This window comes from Drosophila miranda, chromosome 3 (genome assembly GCF_003369915.1).
Source record: "Drosophila miranda strain MSH22 chromosome 3, D.miranda_PacBio2.1, whole genome shotgun sequence".
NCBI lineage: Eukaryota > Metazoa > Arthropoda > Insecta > Diptera > Drosophilidae > Drosophila > Drosophila miranda.
In genome coordinates this window covers 6,368,280-6,390,136 of record NC_046676.1, presented here as the reverse complement: position 1 = coordinate 6,390,136, position 21,857 = coordinate 6,368,280, and the positions used below count along the sequence as shown (strand labels likewise).

At 44.0% G+C, this 21,857-nt stretch overlaps 7 protein-coding genes across 17 annotated transcripts; 5 read left to right on the top strand and 2 right to left on the bottom strand.

The window, feature by feature from the left end:
- Window positions 1–473: 473 nt before the first annotated feature.
- LOC108159089 (transcription factor BTF3 homolog 4) lies at window positions 474–2,026 on the bottom strand. Its single transcript, XM_017292045.2, has 2 exons — window positions 1,918–2,026; window positions 474–1,837 (listed from the first exon to the last, which is right to left on the bottom strand). The coding sequence occupies exon 2, from the start codon at window positions 1,835–1,837 to the stop codon at window positions 1,325–1,327; it is 513 nt and encodes a 170-aa protein (XP_017147534.1). The 5' UTR covers window positions 1,918–2,026; the 3' UTR covers window positions 474–1,324.
- An 804-nt stretch (window positions 2,027–2,830) lies between these two features.
- LOC108159090 (protein shisa-5) lies at window positions 2,831–12,683 on the top strand. 10 transcript variants are annotated; one of them, XM_017292056.2, is made up of 5 exons: window positions 2,831–3,113; window positions 3,167–3,307; window positions 11,681–11,804; window positions 11,875–11,943; window positions 12,037–12,683. In XM_017292056.2, the coding sequence occupies exons 2-5, from the start codon at window positions 3,205–3,207 to the stop codon at window positions 12,194–12,196; spliced, it is 456 nt and encodes a 151-aa protein (XP_017147545.1). In that variant the 5' UTR covers window positions 2,831–3,113; window positions 3,167–3,204; the 3' UTR covers window positions 12,197–12,683. The 10 variants fall into 10 exon arrangements, with proteins under 10 accessions (XP_017147545.1, XP_017147537.2, XP_017147535.1 ...); XM_017292048.2 differs by lacking the exons at window positions 2,831–3,113; window positions 3,167–3,307 and adding an exon at window positions 4,054–4,201; XM_017292046.2 differs by lacking the exons at window positions 2,831–3,113; window positions 3,167–3,307 and adding an exon at window positions 6,068–6,324.
- A 590-nt stretch (window positions 12,684–13,273) lies between these two features.
- Window positions 13,274–14,288, top strand: LOC108160978 (antigen 5 like allergen Cul n 1). Its single transcript, XM_017295278.2, has 3 exons — window positions 13,274–13,460; window positions 13,519–13,913; window positions 13,969–14,288. The coding sequence occupies exons 1-3, from the start codon at window positions 13,335–13,337 to the stop codon at window positions 14,240–14,242; spliced, it is 795 nt and encodes a 264-aa protein (XP_017150767.1). The 5' UTR covers window positions 13,274–13,334; the 3' UTR covers window positions 14,243–14,288.
- A 6-nt stretch (window positions 14,289–14,294) lies between these two features.
- Window positions 14,295–15,354, top strand: LOC108160977 (antigen 5 like allergen Cul n 1). The gene is made up of 3 exons (XM_017295277.2): window positions 14,295–14,492; window positions 14,548–14,939; window positions 15,006–15,354. The coding sequence occupies exons 1-3, from the start codon at window positions 14,322–14,324 to the stop codon at window positions 15,289–15,291; spliced, it is 849 nt and encodes a 282-aa protein (XP_017150766.1). The 5' UTR covers window positions 14,295–14,321; the 3' UTR covers window positions 15,292–15,354.
- A 127-nt stretch (window positions 15,355–15,481) lies between these two features.
- Window positions 15,482–16,625, top strand: LOC108161009 (antigen 5 like allergen Cul n 1). Of its 2 annotated transcripts, none has more exons than XM_017295317.2 (3): window positions 15,482–15,637; window positions 15,695–16,134; window positions 16,203–16,625. In XM_017295317.2, the coding sequence occupies exons 1-3, from the start codon at window positions 15,497–15,499 to the stop codon at window positions 16,498–16,500; spliced, it is 879 nt and encodes a 292-aa protein (XP_017150806.1). In that variant the 5' UTR covers window positions 15,482–15,496; the 3' UTR covers window positions 16,501–16,625. The 2 variants fall into 2 exon arrangements, with proteins under 2 accessions (XP_017150806.1, XP_017150805.1); XM_017295316.2 differs by having other exon boundaries at window positions 16,182–16,625.
- A 942-nt stretch (window positions 16,626–17,567) lies between these two features.
- On the bottom strand, window positions 17,568–19,138 carry LOC117188317 (odorant receptor 49b-like). Its single transcript, XM_033391970.1, has 4 exons — window positions 18,573–19,138; window positions 18,121–18,503; window positions 17,851–18,060; window positions 17,568–17,786 (listed from the first exon to the last, which is right to left on the bottom strand). The coding sequence occupies exons 1-4, from the start codon at window positions 19,003–19,005 to the stop codon at window positions 17,685–17,687; spliced, it is 1,128 nt and encodes a 375-aa protein (XP_033247861.1). The 5' UTR covers window positions 19,006–19,138; the 3' UTR covers window positions 17,568–17,684.
- Window positions 19,139–19,827: 689 nt separating this feature from the next.
- Window positions 19,828–21,550, top strand: LOC108160915 (probable cytochrome P450 9h1). The gene is made up of 2 exons (XM_017295193.2): window positions 19,828–20,583; window positions 20,635–21,550. Exons 1-2 carry the CDS (start codon window positions 19,864–19,866, stop codon window positions 21,475–21,477), a joined length of 1,563 nt encoding a protein of 520 aa, XP_017150682.1. The 5' UTR covers window positions 19,828–19,863; the 3' UTR covers window positions 21,478–21,550.
- The last annotated feature ends 307 nt before the right edge of the window (window positions 21,551–21,857 follow it).

The window sequence follows — 21,857 nt, the reverse complement described above, 5'->3', positions numbered from 1 at the left end:
GCCTAGAAGGTTCAAGCCTATCAGCACACCGCAATCCGCGAATCGCAACATTTTAAACCATTTACAATTCGAGTTGGCCGTGACTCATGACAGAAATTTAAAACAAATCGCACCCACACTCCCAGGAACGCATGTCTAACACACACAGAACTGATGCATACAGGCAAACGTTGGGTTTTCGCTCTTTACGTTTTGCATTTTGCCGCATATTTCTGTTATTACGAGAACCCTTGCCAGGCAAAACCATTATTTAATTAATGAAACGCGCTAAAGTTCAGTTCTTGTGCCCAAAAACAGCTGCCGATTGCTTTCAAAGCCCGAATCTCAATGTCAACAAGTTTTGACTGCCGCGTGCTTTTTGCTACCCCCCTTGTCCAAAAGGCGTTGTCAGGCATACACACACATGCGCGCACACCAACGCAGATTATGCAAGAAAAAAAATAGAAACGCCAGAAATAAAATGTCCAGAAATATAAATGTTTTCTTTCCAGTTCTTTTAATGTATGTATGATGGTCTAAAAAATACGTTTACAAATTAGAAAAATGTTTTCAACAATTTTGGTTCAAGTTCGATTTAGCTTTGATAGGGACTCTCTATTTTACATGAGTTTTTGAAGCCGGGGGGATACATCATCATTGGGTTGGTTGGGATTTGAATATGGAACAAAAAGCAGGTTAAGTATGAGCTAATGCTATAAATAAGTATATATTCATCCTTCTACTATCTGTCTCTTCATCAAATGACTTCTTCTGGAGTGTCTGTGTTGTCCCCTAAAATCACTTTTCAAAATTCAATACCTTCTAAAAACCGTATAAACTGTATGTGTGTTTTTGTGGGGGAGGCGGAAACAATACGAGACGGCGGCGTTGCGGATGTGTGTGTTTTGTTTTTCGTATAGAGGGAAACGTGCTTTAATTGCATTGGAAAATACATTTTACCGTTGTACAATTCGTTTCCAGCTACACTAAGAGTAGTTCTAAGATTGAAAGTTCCCTTATTATATTAGATATAATTATTATATTTAACGTGTTGTGTTTAGCGCTCGCTTGGATGCCGTTTTATTTGTGTTTAGTTTAGTGTATCATGACCTCCGAAATAGAAAAAGGAACCGGGCGGGCGGCGCATCCAGTGACAAACCACATGCCATCTGTCTTACTCCCATCCCACACAGCTATCTAGACGGGAGAAGAGGATCCGCTTGACGGTGTGTTCTCTATGACAGCCGCTAGCCCCTTCTTTCCTTCTGTCGTCGTATGTTTTGCATGTGTTGTTTCTTGTTTAAAGTGCATGTGTGTGTATCTACGCCTCAACATCGTTGACTCATTAGGCCGAGGCCGCCACTTCACCAGCCTTTTCGTCAGCCTTGGCAGCGGCAATAGCCACCTCCTCGAAGTTCTCGACCAGATCGGGCACATCATCGTCACCGGCATCCGCTCCAGCAGCGCCGGCAGCACCACCGGCGGCGCTCTTGTTGGCGATTTCCGTGGCCAGCTTCTTCAACTGATTGATGTCCTGGGGTCCCAGTTGTGTGAGGATGCCAGGCACCATCTCGGTGATCGTCTTGTTCTCACCGTGTCCAGTGATGGCGAACGTGTTGGTTGGCAGCGAAGCCTGCGCCTTGGGGTTGTTGAAGTGGATGACGGTGCCATCATTCTTGATGATGTTCACCTCCTCAATGCCGGGAATGGTATTCACCGACAACTTCTTCAGCGACGACTGCAACTTCTTGTCGTCGGTTGCGGGGGTGGAGTGCACAATCTTCTTCTTGCGACGGGGGGTGCCCTTGCCGCCAATGCGCACCTGCGCTTGCAACTTCTTAAGCTTCTCCGGATTCATCTACACACACGAAAAGTTCAAGGTTTACAGATTAGCCCACGCTATTTTTAACGCCGATTCCAGTTCACTCAGATATTTACATTGCTTTTTACTAAAATTTACACAGAGCTATCTATGCCCGAAAACACGTGCGCCCAGTGGATGTCAAAGTCAGAAGAAAATCGCCATGATAAAACTAGAGCTGGAGAGACATCGATGCAATCGATGTTTCTTATCAAATATCGATGTTTGAGTAGATTTACACTAGAAGAATCTCAAAATATTATTAGTATGATTGACCTAATGATAAGATTAGTTTAAAGTATTTGCTTGCAGGATTTATTTACCTCAGCCATAGACAGAACGAGCAAACGTAACTGAAACTCAATAACTCAACCTACTGTAAGAAGGGGATTTATAATTCATTCATTTCATGTTTTGGTGTTAACATTAATTCCAAAGTTTTTTTTTACCTGGATACATGTTATAAAATATATAAAAAATTTAAAAAACATCGATGTTTCATCGATTCGCCTCAAAACATCGATGTTTCTCCACCTCTAATAAAAATGACAAGGCAGTGTGTCCAAGTCCGCGGTCTCCGTCAAGGATTGGAAACCATATTCCTCGATTTTGATATTCGATGTAATATTACTAGCTAGCTAGGACTTCCATAAGTGAACACCCAATTTTATCCGATTGAAATATCAATTTTGTACACGATTAGCTAATCTTAAATACTCCCTTTTATTGGTGTATTTCTTAAATAATGTTGAAACAAATAAAGTCAAAGCTCTAAACCGTGAGAGGTACAGGCAAGCAACACTGATATTAAGTGTTACTTATCGATAGGTGTTTGATTAGCCCGATGTGGTCTTAAATCGACACATATAAGCATTAGCTATTAAAAATAACATTTTCTAGTCTGTTAAGAAGTTATAAAAGTACCCTGGTGTCTTTTTATTTTTATTTATTTTTTTTCGATAGTGTGGCGGCACAGCTGCTGCGCCAAACAGTACTGGAAAACATCTCAAGCTTTGCGAAAATTTGCAGCACTAACCCGACCGTGTTAACAATTATTGCAAGCGGAGTTTGAGATTAGCGTTGATTAGATATTGTTATTAGAATTGATTAAAATAGAAGCGTGCTTTGTATCGCCAGTGAAATTGCTCAGAGGACTGAACAGTACACGTGTGTATAGAGAATTCTTAAGGCTCAGAGTGCATTTATCGCTGTGCCGCCGACTGCAACAAGTGGAATTTTCGCTTAATATTTAAGCCCCAGAATCTAAACAAACGTAAGTTTCTCTCCCCCATCAGCGCAATCTTTTCTCACATGTGAAATCCGCAGTGGACGACTTCGAGTTTGACGACCTGGACGATTTCGCCATGGATTTCTGGAGCGTTTTCATGTTCTTTGTCTTGACGTTCCTCATAATGAGCTGCTGCGGCTACTGCTGCACCAGCAGGCGCCAAGGCGCGGTGCTCTCCAGTGAGTATAGATCAAATTTCTTAATCAGATAAGAGAGCCGATGACTCATAGCCCCTTCAGTGGAGTCGGCAGACATGTGACGTCTGTGTTTTCGTTGTTTTCCGGATTAGTGAAAAAGTGAATTTTCTAGGAGATTGCAAAAAGAGGGGCATAATCGAAAAGCTCTCCCAAAAGTTTCTTTTTTTCTCTTTTTGTTTATAAATCAAGTGTGCTCTTATATGCTGCTTCGTAAACAAAATCAATTATGTTTTCTGTCCTATAGCTCTATATTTGTATGTGTATATATAGGTAATTTGCTTTATCAGTGTATAAATAATTATCTAATTAACTTTATATATTCATATCTTATCGAGTGTATAGATTGGGATTCTCTTTGTAGCCTCAGGCTGTCTGGGAGTCCCCCTACTATAAATCTACTACTATTCCCACTCTCTGAGCAGAGCATATGCTACCTCTAAGAAACGATCTGTTCTATCAACGGTTGCTATCGCTGTCTTTGGGAAACCATTGCAAAAACCATATCCGTCAGATTCTATAGGCAGATTGACGCAAAGTCATTTGAAAGTTACCGCTGACTCAAACCCAGTAGCACTACCTCGATATCGCTTCGATTTACTTTAATAGATAACCACATACGTACGTCCTATGTAGGCAGGTTCCATTAATATCTATGGCACATGTCTGGAACACATCGAAAGTAATTGCCTGCAGTACTCACTTGACTTTTAAAACCCTCACGTCGCTTAAAAAACCAAATCGAAATGATTTATATATACTTCGACATCTGGTTCCCCATTCTGATGGTGTTCTTCATAGTGATGTTGATCCTAGTTCTGATACGCATCCGTCGGGCCCGTCGAATGCGTCTGGCCAATGGTGCTATAGTCTCGAATGGTGAGCAAAGAAAAGTGATTAAATTGTCATCATCAGATGATCGGATCGGTGCTCAATGTGGTTTGATTCTGGGAACAACTTCAAACACAAGAGCCATTAAAATCTAATCGTAGTGCTCACAAGTGGCATGGACTTAAGACGCCATTTGCATTGGGCGCCGTAGAAAATGTATACATATATGTATATTATCGCTCTAATTTACAAATTTTAAATGTGGGTTCCCATTTCGATTAGGGTGTGTTTTGTCCTGTTCGACAATCTGCCTTGAAAAACCTTTGACGTCAACGAAGTCGTATGCGTACTAGTAGAGTCGATTTATGTATCTTCTTGATCTGGGAGGATTAAGTATGAAAGATAGCAAATGTATAATAAATTAGTTGTTAATTTTAAGGAACATTTGTTTTTGTTACCCTTTAATCCAAGAGTACAGAGGTACATTGAATTCGTAGATCGCATAAAGTATATACCATATTCTTGATTAACATTATTAGCATCAAAGAAGCATAAACATGCTTCGCTTGGGCGAAAAAACCCTTTCCATTTGCAAGGGACAACATCAGAAGTATGAAAGGTCCATCGAAAACTGAGACAATATTTCAATGTGGTTAATTTCGGAATGTTGCGCATTGTGCATGTCCCTTAAAAATGGTTTTAATTTTACACAACAATTATTTATACTTTTTTTTTTAATTTAATGCTAGGCAATTTCGTACGGGATACAAATTTCTTGGGTTAATACAATTTAAATAATAGTTCGGCTATCGGTAGATTTGTAAATTTTTCTCGAATTTATCATGAGTCATTGGATAAATTATTTTAGCTTCAACAAATTAAGAAAATATCGGGACAGAATTATAAGTCCATATGTATATAAAAACTGAGTACCGGGTGCTACTATAGCTTCGACAACTTTTCGACTGGCTGTGATTAGATACTTGTTTAACACTTAAGATTAAAATGTTTTGTAAGGTCGAACTGCAACCCCCCCCTGGGTATGAAGCACTGAAGGGGATATTGCTTAGGTTTCAATTATTGTCTGGTATGGAAAAACAGAAACGTTTCCTTGCTCACTAGGTGTTTCTTCCATTTATGTAGCTATGATTTGAAATTCGCTTGAGACATATACATAGGTACTTTCCTGATTCGATCGATGCACTCCTACAGAATTATTATTATTTTTCTTAAGACCACAATCGGTATTCCAAGAAAAATGGTCTTTGCGAAGAGTAGGATGTCTGTACTCATGAGTATCAGTTTATTAACCTAGAATGAGATACTAACAATGGGTCGTAAACAGAGCTTTTGTTGTGTTAGCACTTTAGAAGACTTTACGCATAACATCTGGAGTTGTGATGTTTTTCTGTTCTGGATCCCCCTCCACGTGTTTTGATAAGCGTAATTTAATAACTTGATTACTGCTGACGTCTAAGCCGATCGAAGATTTGTGTGAAGTAGACAGCGCACACTTTACTCACAAGACGGTGATAATCGCTTCGGCTTGAGGGTGGTATACGTATGTACATATGTACATATAATTTTGGAACTCGAAATAAAACTCTTCTCTTTTGATTGATTCGAACAATTGACGTAGGTTTCAAGCTGTAAATACGCTGTACACTTGACAGTATTTATGATCCCCACGGCTCCATGCTCTCTTTCAGCTTGGTATCAGGAGAGTTTAATCGCATTACGGGCTAAACGTCACAGCCAATGCGACGGCCCCATATCTTATCTGGTCCTCCGACCCCGAAACCCCTCTCAGTCGGGATACAAAGAGTCCGTCTGGGGAGTCTTACAAAAACCTATACGGAGGCCACACTGGTCGCTCAGTCATTGTCCAACGTCTGCGCAATGAACAAGAGAACAAACGCTTTCGATATTCGCCATTCTGTGGAGTAGTTTGAATCCAAACGGACAATTCTGAAAGACTGAAAGAGACCATAATCGAATATATCCCAAGCAAAAGATGCCGCATGTGCCCGGTGAAAAGGATCTGACGATCTCAACGATTGTCTTGTGCTCGATCTTCGTGATTGTTCTCTGTGCAATACTGACGGTCATAATACGCTCTGCCATCCGTAAGAGAAAGCAAAGGACAGAGGACAAGGGTGTCTTTGAAGCAAGTTAGTATCTTCCCTACACGGCGCTTTCGTTCGACTTGAATTTGTATTACACTTAATGATGATTGTGAACAATTGTAAAATAGTTATAGACAATAGTACCTTTGAAGGGGTAGCTTGATTATCTGAAGAACTCTTGTTGGAAACCGATTACGGTTCCTTAAATTCTCCTTAAATTAACCTACAAGTCGAGAGTGTAAATTCCTCGCTTTGTTGTTCGATTTAAGCACTTTTTGTTCCATCAGTTAATATTTAACCAAGAAAGAATAACAATATTTAATATACATATACATTATACGTAGGCTACATTTTATATACTTAGCGTATTACAAAAAGAACAACAACACAACATTAAAAATGGTTTCTTTGGTTTTTGTTTCTCCAAAAAGATAAATACCCATTTTAAAACGTTTTAAAATATTTTCGCAGCACTTTTGGCACTCAGAAGGTTGTATCTTCAAAGCAAGGATTCATCAAGCTCTTTCGGCGTCGAAAAATATTTACCACTCAATTTATTTCTGCCATATACATAGGTAGAAGTATGTGAAGTCCCCTTCCCGCTCCCGATTTGTATGATTTTCGACCGAGGCCCAAAAGCATGCTGTGAAATTGTTACTTGTTTTATTTTTAAATTTTCATTTGGGTTCTTAATTGATTCAAAAGTGATGGAGGTTCACCACAAAAAACAGTTGTTCAACTGTTTGCATAGTTGATTTCCTGACACTTTCGTAATTGTTCATCAATCGATTGCCAGCAGCATATGTCAGTTCAGTTTGGTTAGACAGAGGGCTTAGATGTTACCGGCGATTGATCATCCTTTTTGCTCCTCTGGGAATGCTGCTGACGTGCCTCGAGCTCCTGGCACAAAATGTGGGGGCGCTCCGCTCACTCCGGCTGTTGCACAGCTGGACTTTATCGGCAACTGTTTCTGCTTCCAGCTTATTTCCAAGTCGGCCAGAAGTTGCAGTTGCTCTTGCACTTGCCTCTAAGAATGGCCTTATTTAATTTGCATTTGTGGCAATCAGTTTCGATTTGTAGATGCAATGGCTTGGACGACCCTCCTCCTGCTATTGGCAGTCGCGATGGTTTTCATCGCCGTTTGGTTAGCTTGCTTTTGTCTACGTGGCTGCGTTGCCCTGCAAATCTACAAACAGATTCTGTGTCTTGCCAGTGAGTTGGTAATGTCGGGTTTCTCCATTAAAGAGAGAGCGCGAGAGTGACTCGACTCCGAACATGGGAACTCCCAGAGCCTAAGGCCTGAGCAGCAAATTCTTTTGAGACCAGAACTGACGCATCTACTATACTTCTTAAACTGCATGGTTAGTGCCTCAGCCCTGTTCAATCTCTAGAGAGTTGATCAGTCGCCAGTTTCAGTTCGTTGCATTCAAACGTGTTTTTTTTTAGTTTTTAGTTTCTGTTTCGTGTTCTACAGCATGACACATAGTGCTATTGAGAATTACATTCCCTTTCTACTTATCAAAATAGTGTTAATCGTAATCATCTGTTCCGGCCTGCATTTCTGCAGGGTTTTGTGCAGACGGAAGAAGGAAGGTATGACAATGGACTATCACGAAATATAGGGACAACTAATCTTATCTTATCTATAAGTTGGGCAAAGATCTTGCTTATCTGAGCATTCAGTGAGCTTCTTTCACTTAGTTTGATCTCGTTATTCTGTCGCATTAGAACGGGTTGTTCCGCCATGAACTTTTTCATTTTCGTTCCTTGGGATGATGATATTGTGGCTATAAATGTGGCGTACATTGGGGCTTTTGTGCTGTTTCTAGTGCTATTGATCTGTGCTTCTTGCTGCTGCTGTGTCAAAAAATCCAAGAAAAGACGTCAAAAGACGGATTGTGAGTAATTAAACCTGTAAAAACCTTGCAAATAATGGCACTTCAAGAAATATGTAAAACGGTTTAAAATATCTCTCCGATAATCATATAAAATTGCTTTTCAAAACCATCTTAGTGTTATTTTTTATGATCTTTCACGTGAATACAGAATTTTTTCTTATGTAAATATTCCTGAAAAGTGAGATGTCCCCAGTGTATTAGTCACAACGTTTTCTTTGGATTATCTAAATGAGATTCGGAGCAAAGCTACGGCGGAATTTCCCTTATCGAAATGAGAGCCAGCAGCAAATGGAAAAAAGCTCTACGTCAGATAACCGGAATTGCATCTGGTCATGGCATGGCAATGCTCTTAAATGACGTCACTCAGCGTTTTCTTGTTAGCTTTTCATGCCTTCGATCATACGAGCGCCGCTCGCTTTAGGGGTGATTTCGGACTTTCCCACCATAAATATTCTTGGCTATCGGCTACCTGTATGAAATTGTTTAATTATTGCCTAAGAAATACGATGGGAAGGGATTCCATTTGATAAAAGACTTTTTTTTTATAATAGAAATACCATATATGCCCGATATATGACTATCTAACATACGATCGTAACTGCATTTTGGTCATTTGGCTGTGCAAAAACCGACAACTAGACAGGACGAAGCTAAGACAATGGATTATAATCCAAACTTATAATGACAACTAAAGCCCTCTCGTATCTTATCTATAAGTTGTGGAAAGATCTTGCTTATCTGAGCATTCAGTGATATTCTTTCACTTCGTTTGATCCGTCGCATTAGAACGGGTTATTCTGCCAAGAACTTTTTCGTACATTGTGGATACCTAACAAATATTAGCCCAAGCCCGACATGTACACATATGAAGAGTCATTTTAATAATTGATATAATGAATCCTCTAATAAACCATAATTGTGCCGAAGCGATTAGGAAATTACCTGATAATATATATTTATTATCCTTCGTCATCGTAAATTATTCCATTAAATAGCAGAAACTCATTAGAAATAATCATTGAGTGGCCTTTTTGCATCATCTGACTAATGTTAATACAGTTCTTTGGGGACTAAAGAATATTTCTGGAAACGGTCCCACAAAGCTCTGACATGTATTCTATAACAGAGTATTCCTAAGCTATAAATATAAGCTTAAAGATTAAGGAAGTGTAATCCCCACTAGAGTGTAGACGATGACTCTGGGCTTTTATTGTATTTTCACACTGATAGCAGACTGTGATTGATAAATGACACTGCTGTACTCTTCCAATTGCTTCCAGTTCTACTATTTACCAACTCGAATCATTTTCTAATTTCCAAATAGAACCTTAATGTGTCGCACTTAATCATCGTATGGCTGGGCCATCGAGAAAATGATTAGGTGAACCATTCGGTTCAGTTGAACCCTGTCAACATGAACGCCACCATATTCGATGTAATCGAGAGAATTTCGCAGCGATTGCATCTGAATTGTAAGTTCCTGGCATTCGAGCTTGGAACTTTGTCTATTTTGGTGGCTCTGGTGGTGGTCTATGCCTGGATCGTGGCCAGAGACGTGATCTAATACGAAATATGAGCAACCTAACGATGGAAGCCAACTACCAGACCGAAGGGTCCTACCACCACACCTACCTCTATGTCAACGTTATGCGATTTCTCATCAGGCTGACCTTCTACTCCGTGAGCAGCTGTGTTCTGGTCAGTGCAGTGTATTTGGGACGTCGTCAACGTCGCATTCAGGCGCTCAACGATCTCCGTAAGTTCCGTGACGGGTAGTTTTACTGCGAGTGCGAGTGCGCGTTCTGATAAGATATCTTTATGATTGCGATTGCCCTTTTCTTTGGCCATTACTGGCACTTTTCCAACTGCGAATCTAGCTTGGCTAGAGGCTTTAGCTTTGCAGTTTGGGTTTAGTCTTTGTGCACTGTTGATGCCGTGAATGTCGCTCTAAAGTATTAAAATCATGGATGATTCGGGCCTATACTGGATACTCTTCTTCACATTCTCTGTCTTCTTCCTGACCTCAGTGGCGGCATTTCTCACCCGCGGACGCAATCAAAGGGCGCAGCTAACCAAATGTGCAGGTGGGTCTCAGGGGGTTCCCTCCCAAAATACGATCGATACCATCAATCAGGCAATTTCCGTATCAGTCAATTTTGCCATTAGGTTAGCAGCCATAAAAACATTAGTTCGTTTCGCGTGCTCCAACTGAAAGCATTGAATTTTATTTTTTAACTCGAAATGGACTCTGTTTTGATTCCCATTATTTCATTTATTGTGTTTTTGTTAATCTCCGTTGTTATGTTTACAACACTATTCTGTCTTGCCAAGAAGTTTAGGAGAATGGGTAAATAATTATTACAACACTTTTGCTAAGATTTATCCCTTGGAATCACAGAGCACAAAAGAAATGTAAACATGTGTATGTCACCCCAAGGCGTAATCTCTTATCGCGTGGCCATAATCGGCCATTGATTAGACACGGTCTGGGTGTGGGAAACAATAGAGCTGTCATACGAGAGCTTTTCAGTTCGTTTCCTGACCTGACGGCAAGGTGTTTGTGTGCTCCGTCTTGCAATGTTGGCGTTTTTCATAGCTCTGTCTATCGCTTGCACGATATTTGTCATTACATCAATTGTGGTTTGCATACGGCGCAAGCAAAAGGCAAACCGAAATATTGGATACACAATCAATGACGGTAACATTCGATGTGGGGGTTTCCCCGTTCGGCTAACGAATTTCACCATGCCTTGATCGTAGCCAAGTGCTAGTATACCAAAACCAAATATGTGCTCATACATACACACGGTTCGGACATACTCGGCCATTGATTAGACACTTTTCGAGTATAGAAAATATAGAGCTGTCATATGAGAGCTTTTCAGTTTCGTTCGTAAGGGATCGGAAGGTGTTTGTGTTTTCGTCCAGTCCTATCCAGAAATCGGAAATGTCCGACTTATGGATTGGCCTGTCAATCGGCTTTGCTATATTCACCGTTACCACGGCTGTGGTTCTTATACGACGCAAGCAGAAAGCTGCCCGAAATGTTGGCTATACAATCGGTGAATGTGGTAAATACAAAGCAATAGTCAGAGAATATTGTGTCATACAGATTACGAACATATGAGTCACCACTGAGTTCGCAATGATTTATCTGTTAGCTTATCTTCGGGAATTGATTAGATACGATCCGTGGTGGGGACGATAAGCTGTGCTTTCGTATTTATCGTATCGTTTTCCTGACCATAACGTTAATTTTTCCTCCCACAAGCCAGGACACAACGTTGCAAACGCAATAATTGAAGGTGCTGCTCGTTCATTTAAGTTCTGGAGGCCTATCAGTCCGGCACTCCATCTGTGTTTTGTTGATAGAGCTTTCAGATTTCTTTGAGGTTTCTTGTAGAGCGGTTTGTATTCTATCGGAATGCATAAGTCTTTATCAACACTTTGTTCGCATAGAATGTCGTTTTTTAATTTCAAATTTATAATCTCTGCCGTTGCAGCTCCAGTAGTGGTGACTTCCGCTACACACACAGCCCCTGGCGGTTATCCTGTTACACAACTGCCCCCGCCTGGCTATCCGGCTGGAAATGCCTACGCCGCTCCATATCCGGCACAGACCACTGGGTAAGTGCAAAGAATTGGCAAAATCAAAATGCATATTCCATATCAGCATATCAATGTCTTTCTTCTACAGCAATGTGACTGTTCAGATGCCCATGCCGATGCAACAGCAGCATCAGCAGATGCCGATGCCGTTGCCAGGGTAGGTGCTATGCTCTAGGGCCCTGGTCTGGTCCTAGTCGTAGAAAAGTTCCAATGAAATGCAAATATTAATATTTTGTTTCCACATTTGCAGCATGCAAACGCATGGCGTGGCATATCCCCCGTATTCTGGGGCGGGAGCAGCCAATATGAATCCGCCGACATACGATATGGCCGTTGCTAGTCCCGGGCCCAGTGTGATGCCCGCTGGCTATGAGAAGCAGTCGCCCTACAATCCCAACTTTGGGCAGTAACGATGGAGCCGGAGACCTCAGCTGAAAATGATTTAGCGAAAAGTTTTTGATAGCATTTTTTCTTTTTCGATATACGCTTTCATTAGTTCTGTATCTTTTTATACATCTCTTTATGTATCGTATGTACTCTGATTATCGAAAGGGAATTCCACATTAATCAACGATTCGATTCTCTCCTCCCATGAGAAAACCAAAGTAAAAGCGACAGCAAAACAAGCCATTTTGTATTCCTTGTGATGTATGTATCTGTACATATAGACTTAGCAGGAGCCTAAGCTTAATATTAATTTATATATCTACATTAAGGAACTCTTACACAAATGAACACACCCACACACAATTACGTGAAGTGCTAATGTTAAACATCATAAAAACATACAAAATAATAAAAACGAAGTGCACATCAAATACACTCCACTGCAATTCTGTATATTCCGATGTGCACTATCGGGGAAAAAAATGAAATAAAAACAGAAACAAACCAGAAGTGTGAACAAGTATTCAATTATTCGATTTCCAAGAGTGATCTGCTGCTATAAAAATGAAATTGCAGTGGAAATGGTAGGCAAATATACCATTTTTTTTATCAGATAATAGGGAATGATTCTGATATTTTTTTCAGTTGAGTCGAGTGCTGGCCCAATTGCTGCTTTTGATATAATTTAATAAAGTTTAATAAAGGTTTTAAAGGAATTTGCATGCAATCTTAAATGGTTCTTGCAGTTTTCGTAGAATGAGAGGGTAAAAGGTTGTTTATATTTTTGATTGATTTATTTTAAAGTATTAGGATGTAAATGATGTATTTACACTGTGATTGGAAACCCATTCGCAACTGAATGGGTAGATTAGGTAGAAAATCGGTATAGTCAAGGGTAAAAAATGGCATATGTACATTGTTAGGGAACGACAGAGCGGTAGCTGGTTTTACCTGGTCCACTCCTTCGAGGTGTTACTCAATAAGAAGTGTTCTCTAGAGAGATGTACAGATGTTATACGCGATAATAGCCGTGAGATATTTCTAAGGCCAAACGTTTTCACTTTGTTCACGCTTCTTTAAAGTACTTCCGTGTAATTTTTCGCTCAAGCGACCACAGTCTGGGATGCGTGGCCCTCATTTGAGCCAGATTCTTAACTCGAAATGTGGTTCAAGCTAAGCTTAGCGCTCTGTCTGTTCCTGATCAGCAATAGGGTGGGATCCACTGACTACTGCAGCAATGATCTCTGCCCGCCAATGAGTAAGCACATTGCCTGTGAGAATTATGGGGTAAGTTCGCATAGAATTTACGTATTCTGGCGGATAGTGGAAACTTTTTCTGTGCAAGGACTTTGACGAGAGCTGTGGAGCTGGAGCGGCCATCTTGAAGTTTTCCATGCATCTCCGGGCCCAGCTGCTGTCCAGCTTAAACTCATTCCGCAATGGCATAGCTCTGGGGAGATACCCGCCATTCCGCCCAGCCGCCAGGATGACCACCTTGCGATGGAGCGAGGAGCTGGCAGGCCTGGCCAAGTTCGCCCTGCGAGGCTGCGATAATTTGCAGGAGTACTGCAGCAATACGAACGCGTTCAAATATGTTTCCTACATATATGGGAGCACGCGATGGGTGCACCATGAGAAGACAGCAGAGTCGGTTCTGCAGTATGTGCTGAAGTTCTGGATTGACGATCACAAGAGCTGTACGACGGATCACATCAATGCCAAGAGGCCGCCGAAAGATGGGTAAGCCGGATGTGATGGGATGGACCGAATGATCTAAGACGAGCTTCGATTACAGTAAATGCCGCGGCTACTTCACCCAGCTGGTTCAAGACCAGGCAGACCACATTGGCTGTGCGTTGATTGAGCGGCATGCCGGCAGCGGTAGCCAGCACTTTTACGCAGTACTCTGCCAGTTCTCGCGGGGAAAGATTGCCAGCCAGCGAGTGTACGAAGAGAGTTCGCATCCGGGCGTACGGTGCTCTTCTGGCACACATGCCACCTACCAGGGTCTCTGCTCGACCGAGGAGCATGTCAATGCGAATGCTCTGCAATTAGCCACCCTCCATTGAATCGGTCACACCGATAGCACTGAATAAAGAAAAGCAATTAGCTTGATCCGCGGTCTGAGTTATACGTGCCACGCTGGCGATGATAAACGGAAGGTGCTACCGAATGATTTGCCCACTATTTCTGCTCTCAGTGCTGTTCCTCGCAGCAGAGGGATTTCTTGAAGAGAAGCCCACGGTGGCGAGCAAGAACCTGTGCAGACCCGATCTCTGCTCACCTCAGATGAACCATGTGGGCTGCATTGGGACCAAGGTATGTTCATGTGTATGTGGGGACGCACGTGGTGCAGCTCTCAACTCATTCGCAGGAGTTCGCCCCGGCCTGTGGCAAGGGCAATCGTATCATCTTTGTGAACGGCGGCCTGAGGCAGAGCATTCTCCAGAGCATAAATATCATGCGGAACTACGTGGCCAGTGGGGTGGGCAACTTCTCGGTCGCTGGCCGCATGCCCACCATGAGGTGGGACCCCACTCTGGAGAGGTTGGCCAGCCTGCTGGTGCGTCAGTGCGACATGGAGGGCAAGTACTGCGCAAACACTGAGAAGTATCACTATGTGGCCACCACCCAGCTGAGCGGCACGATGGAGAGGCGCAGCAATGTCGCCCGTCGTGTGGTGAACAAGCTTCTGCCCACATTATACCATGATCTCTTAGGCTGCCACATGGACAAGGATCATAGGATTATGCCCCTGGCCGAAGGGTGAGTGAATGGATTCTCGGCTCGAGCAGTCTCATTTACCTTTCATCCATCCCATGCTCGCACTAGAGTCTGTGTAGGCCACTACATACCCCTCCTCCAGGACAATGGGAATCGCATGGGCTGCGCCATTCGCTACAAGTCCGATCAGGGTGGCAATGACACTATTACCCTGACCCTTCTCTGTCACTTCTCGCGGGCCAACGTGAACAGCAATCCGCACTACGAGGTGGCCACCATTCCCGGAGAAAAGTGCAGCACCGGTAAGAGCAAGCTCTATGCGTTCCTATGCGATCGTATCGAAGTGGTCGACGCCAATAATGTGGGTGACATTGAAGAGACCGCGGGATTTTAATGACGTGAGGGAATGAATAAAGTGGTGAAGTGCTTGCACTCCATTGGTCTTTGCTTCCAGAAAGTGCTGTGTACCGAATCGGGGCTGGTGGGGTGTCGAATTGAGTCAAGTGATAGATCCGCCTGACCAGTAATCGATTTGGGGTCGAACTCTATAAAAGACCGCCCGCGAGGTCAGAGCTGGCTAAGTTGGCTGCCTCATCAAGATGTTGGACACAAAGTGGCTGCTGCTGCTGCTGCTGTGGCAGCTCTGGAGCACTAGCACTCCAGTAGCGCAGGCCTTCGACTACTGCGATCCTGCGCTTTGTCCCGGCCCCGAGAAGCACATCGCCTGCAACAATTTTGGCGTAAGAGTAGGGTAATGGCCAGTGGGTTCAATTCTTACAATGCCTTCGCCGTTGCAGGAATTGGCGGACAGTTGCAGTCCGGATGCGCATGTGGTTCGCATCACGCCCACCCGTCGCAACATGATTCTTAACGAGCTGAACGAGTACCGCGATCGGATCGCCAGAGGAGATCTGCTGGGCTTCAGTCCGGCCACGCGCATGGCCACGCTCCAGTGGGACCCGGAGCTGGCCAGCTTTGCCGAGCTGAATGTGAAGCGGTGCGCCCTGGTCAACGATCATTGCCGCAACAGCGAGCAGTTCCGCAACGTCGCCCAGGTGGTGGCCGAGGGCGGCTGGCAGGGATCCCCCGAACGACCGGATCCTGCCTCAGCCACCGATCGTACAGTCGAATACCACACCGAGGACGAGGTGATCAAGGCCACGCTGGAGCAGATGTTTGCCGAGTACAAGGAGTGCACAATGCGCGATATCATCGCCTACAGTCCTCCCATCAGCAGGTAGGGGCTCTGTCGAATCCACCATACCTCTCACTTGACTCTCACAGAATTCTCCACTTGCGCATCAGCAAGTGCATTGCCTACTTCACACAGCTCGTGCGGGACAGCACCACTCACGTGGGCTGCGGCATCCTGCGGGAGTCCCGCAACACCAGCAACGGGGCGGGTCAGTGGCTGCTCAGTGTCCACCAGTACATGACCTGCAACTTTGTGCGGGCCAGCGATGTGAACGCCCCTGTCTACCAGAGCGGCGATAGGTCGGCCACCGATTGCCGCAGCGGCCGCAATCCGATCTTCATCAATCTGTGCTCGGTCAATGAAATCTACGACACTTCTTCGATCATGCAGGGCCTTGGTCTCTATTAAGTTATCAATTACAATACTTTCAAACCATTTTCCAAGTTAATATGTATGTGTAGGGGAAAATTAATGAGGGTTCTGATAAATAAGGAAAATTATAAAAGGGAAACTCCCCTTAGGTCTTAGAAGAAGTACGGCCACTCGGAATTCGTGTGTGGGGCAGCGCTGGTTAATGGAATCCTCATGGAAAGTCAACAGATCCAAACATTAGGGGCAGTTCCAAAAGAGGACGGATTTTTCATTGGAAGAGCGTTTAAAGGATCCTTTGCCACTTTAGACAAATTTATTTCGAATACATAAAATATTTCTGTGGAACTTGTACAGCACTGAATTAATGTTAAAAGTTTCTTTGCCATTATCATTACGTAGATTTTAATGAACTTAATTCTCCTTTTGCGGAATGCATTTTCCGCATTTCACCTGCACAGTGTCAAGCAAATTGAAATTTGCTTGCCTTGGGCTCCTTTGGCGCTCCTGCTCTTGCCCTCCGGCTGTCAGTGGCTGCATCCTGCTTGGCATTTCTCGCACCTCGGCGACCTGCGGCGACCTGCCAGCGGATGGCAGTCAAAAAAGTTCGTTGACAACTTTAGCAAACAAATTTTTTATCGCGCACGTTCCATGCCTCCTTCATCTTTCCTATTTGATTCCTGCTCTACCATATATGTATGTACATTCATGGTATATATATTTTTTTAGCTGGTAGAGAGTATGCAAAAAGTGGGAAATGCAGCGTTAACCACAACGAAATGCAGAAAATGAAAGAGAACAAAAGCAGCGGGAGGTCTAGTCGTTATTACGACTATTGAGATACCCTTAGAGGCTTAGAGTAGGTCTAATTCTGGCTGTAATAATTATCCGATTGGGAGGAATTTCAGTAAAAGTTTCACCTGATATTAAAAGTGTTGGGGCTCCTGAAATGGTGGACGGTCGCTGTAGTGGTATCGACTTTATCGACTTTATAAAATACAATATACCCTTTTACTCTTCAGATACCGGGTACAACAATTGAGTAGAGCATGGCGATTTTTATTTGTAATATATATAAAATCGGTTTTTGTTTTAACATGATTCATTCAATTGTGAAATGTGCGCAATTGTGAACGGAGTTTTCAATTCAAGTGATGCCCATTATATGTGCAATATGTGAACTACATGAACAATCATGCATAAGTTGAATTCTTTCCACAAGTTTATCCATAGACCCGTTTAAGGACCGTAAAAAATGTGTAAGTTGTGTTGAGTAGATTCTGGAACAGTTCCAAGTTAATGGGACGAACGTTTCCCAGAAATATCTGAAACATTAAAGGAGTCAAGGTCAAATTAAAGTCCATTTTTTGTATTTGTTTGGTCTCTCACAGAAGCCGGACGCTGGGCTCTCAATATCATGAACAGAATGTTCTTCCGTAGGGGAATTTCGAAGGTGTACCACTCCGTGTCGTACGCAGCCATGGCCACGGCCAGACTCTGTTCCCTCAGCTCGTTAGCGTACCAATAAAGCGCCAGGATTTGGGCCAGTATCATGTTGATGTAGAGACAGATGATAATCAGTTGGCTGGTGGAGTCAACCTGTCAGAATGGGAACTACTATGTATTGCCTCATGGATATCTAACGCGCTGCCTTCTTACAATGATAAGCATGAAGAGAAGCGCACAGAGTAGGGCGGAAAAGGCCAGCAGCTCGAAGAGGAACATCATGGTGGTCAGGCCACTGATTTTGTCCACATACGCTATTATGCTCTGCTGATAGCGAATGCATTCGCATATCTCGGCAGCCAGGTGCCTCGAATTGCGCTGCCCTGCCGGATGACGGACGGCCAGGTGGCGTAGGCGGTACTGCAGGGCCTTGCAGCGGACAATGCCGAACATAATGAAGGCCACAATGAGGCTCGTGTAGGGAATGTACATGCAACAGCCCATGGGGGTGATGAGCATCTGAAAGACGTACCACAGCTGGTAGTAGGGGGTTGTGTACTCATCGACACCAGGTATCCGGCTGCCAAAAGGGAGCACTGCGTGTGGATGGGAAAAGAAGCCATGCTCTCTGGCAATTTGATCTTTGATAGTGATTTCCCACTCACCTCTTTCGCTTGTGCTTAGGGGGTAGAGGCCGAAGCCCACGCAGGTGAGCAGACCAAAGAACAGATTGCCCCTGGCCATCAACATACCCTGTCGATTCAGGTCGTCCAGCATACCGTCTATGTACAAGTCCTTCTCGCTCGCCAGATCGTAGTAGGCGCTGGTCAGGCTCTGGATCAACCCCACATAGCCGTCCTGATCCTGCAAGAGTAGGACGGCCCTCAGCACCGTATTGATCCACAGGACCAACATGTAGCAGTTGCGGATTATGCCAGTGATTCCCTCTTGGGTGGTCACCATGTACACCACCTGCGTGAAGATGTGAACAGAAGCCAGGCAGATGCAGACATACCGCTTCACATTTCGGTCGTAGAGCAAGGCCCAGAATCGCAATATGCAGACGTTCATGTAGATCAATTGGATGTCTTCAAACATTGCTTACAGTTGCTTGGGTGTGTGTTTCCAATGAAATGCCTTGCTGACTCGCCCAGCTAGGACCTTTTATAGATTTCACTAAAGGGCTTTGATGTTTGGCCTTTTATACATGGTATTCGGAGGCCAGAAGGATGTATAGCTTTTAGGCATTTGTTTGTGTAGATAGGGCCGCTTCGACCACTAATATAAGGAAAGGAAACAGAGTACAGGGTATGGCTGTAGACATAGATTTTCATTTGATTTTTGTTGTGGCACGCGTCTTGCATCGACTCCCAGCTAAATGCAGTTTTTGCCTAAATTGCTGATGATATTGCAGTATTTTTGCCAGGTTTTTGTGGATTTCTGTTTTGTAGTTGTTGCATTTAATTGGGAGCATATTGATTTCTTTTGAAACTTATTCGAATCAAGGACGGGGTAGGGCGGGCAAAGGGTGGCCCAGGATGGCCAGGATGAACGTTTTCCGAACATGTGTTATTTCAATTCATTTTTCATTGGACAAATAAGGAATGCAACATGAAACCACATGCCTTTTAATTCATTCCATTTGAAAGCAATTTGTCTAATGGAATTTTTGATTATGTGATTGCCACTGCAGTCAACCGCCAAATAAAACAAAGCCACTAATATTTCAGATCTAAGCGCAGATAAAACATTTCGTATTTTGATATGGATAGTGACCGGAAACCACTCAAAGTCGATCGCTTGATAACAAAACGAAGAAAGCTCAAGCTTTTCAGCGGAGCTTTTGATAGCTTTCCGGAGAGAGCTCCCCCCTCTATAATATCATCAGTATAATCGTATGTATCAGTTAATTTCCAGCGTTTCACTTGTGCGGTTCAATTAAGACTTTCTGACATCATGGAAAAATGGATCGTTGTGCTCTCGCTGGTCGCCGTGCTGCTCGTTCTGCTTTACAAGTGGTCCGTGGCCAACTACGGTATACTCACCGAGAGGGGCGTGCCACATGCCAAGCCCAAGCCCCTTCTGGGCACTATTCCAATCAGGGGTATGTTTACGGGTCTGCCCGTGCTGAAGTATATGATCGAGCAGCACATGCAGTACCAGGGGAGCAGGGTCTATGGTGTGTACGCCCTGAGAGATCCCCTCATCTTCCTGCGCGATCCCGACCTGATCAAGCTGGTGGGCATCAAGGAGTTCGACCATTTCGTCAACCACCACAGCATGCACAACAACGTGCAGGAGTCGATTCTTGCGAAGAGCCTCATCTCGCTGAAGGATGCCCGCTGGAGGGAGATGCGCTACATTCTGACCCCCGCCTTCACTGGGACCAAAATGAGGGTCATGTACCAGCTAATCCAGTCGTGCAGCGAGAAGGCAGTTCGGCATATTGGGGAGCAGTTGGCACAATCGAATACCGGGGCCATTGAGCTGGAAATGAAGGATTACTTTACGCGTTTCGCCAACGATGTGATTGCCACCGTCGCCTTTGGTCTCAGCGTGAACTCATTCAGGCGGAAAGACAACGAATTCTTTCGAATCGGACAGTCCCTGTCAAAGATTAGCGTCTGGTCAATTGTCAAGGCTGTACTCCATGCCCTGGTGCCGCGACTAATGAAGGTGAGTCTGGGATACTTAATGGGTCTCTAATTTGGTGTTTCGTTCCCCCAGCTGCTGCGCATTCAGGTCCTGGACTACGAGAAGATTGACTATTTCACAAGTCTAGTGAAGGTGGCCATGAGGTATCGCAAGGAGCACAATGTGCTGCGTCCCGACATGATCCATCTGCTGATGGAGGCCAAGCAGCTGAGGCATGCTGAGCTGGTCAACCAATCAAAGGACTCCAGTCAGTACGCAGATTTCACCGATGAGGATCTCCTGGCCCAGTGTCTGCTTTTCTTCTTCGCGGGCTTCCAGATCATATCCTCGGCCCTCTGCTTCCTCTCCTACGAGCTTTGCATGAACCCCGAAGTGCAGTCTGAATTGTACAGTGAGATTCTGTCGGTCGACAGGGAGCTGGGTGGCGAGCCTCTCACCTTCGACAGACTGACGCGAATGAAGTACCTGGACATGGTTGTCCAAGAGGGGCTTCGGAAGTGGCCCCCATCCATAGCCACAGATCGCGAGTGCAACAAAGACATCGACTTGTGTGACGAGAGCGGGGAGAAGTTGTTCTCCGCCAAGAAGGGCGATATTCTGCAGATACCCATTTTTCCTCTGCACCACGATCCCGAGAATTTTGCCGAGCCGGAACGCTTCGATCCCCAGCGCTTTTCGGATGAGCGCAGGGATGAGATTAGGCCCGGCACCTTCCTGCCCTTCGGAGTGGGTCCTCGGAACTGCATTGGCAGCCGACTGGCCCTCATGGAGCTCAAGTCTATCGTCTACCAGCTGATTCTGGGCTTCAGGTTAGTGCCTGCTCAAAAGACATCGACAAATCTGCTCGATAACATCATGGGCCACAATCTGCAGCCGAAGGATGGCTTTTGGCTGAAATTCGAGTCGCGCAAGTAATTGGATCCTATCGATTGCATTTGATCTGATTAATCGACTGCCGTTTTTCATTAAAACTTGTATGCAGCTCAAAGAGTTTTACATTAATCAACTGAGAAGGGGAGTCTATGGGAGTGCAGGTTCTGCCGCGGATTTATTCAATTAATTTCTTTCTCCACATCGAGGTCGAGTCTCAAATTAATAGAGAGTAATTGGAACAAGAATGAAAGGATGGCGAGCCGAAGCGTTATATACCTTTTAAAATACATTACCCCGTAGCAATTATTACTTATAGAATATTGATCTAAATTTGTTGGTTTTCCGGCGTTGTATCCAACTCAGTTTTAGAAATAGAAGGACTATTTTGATTCGAATGTTGATGATGCTCAGTAATGTAATAC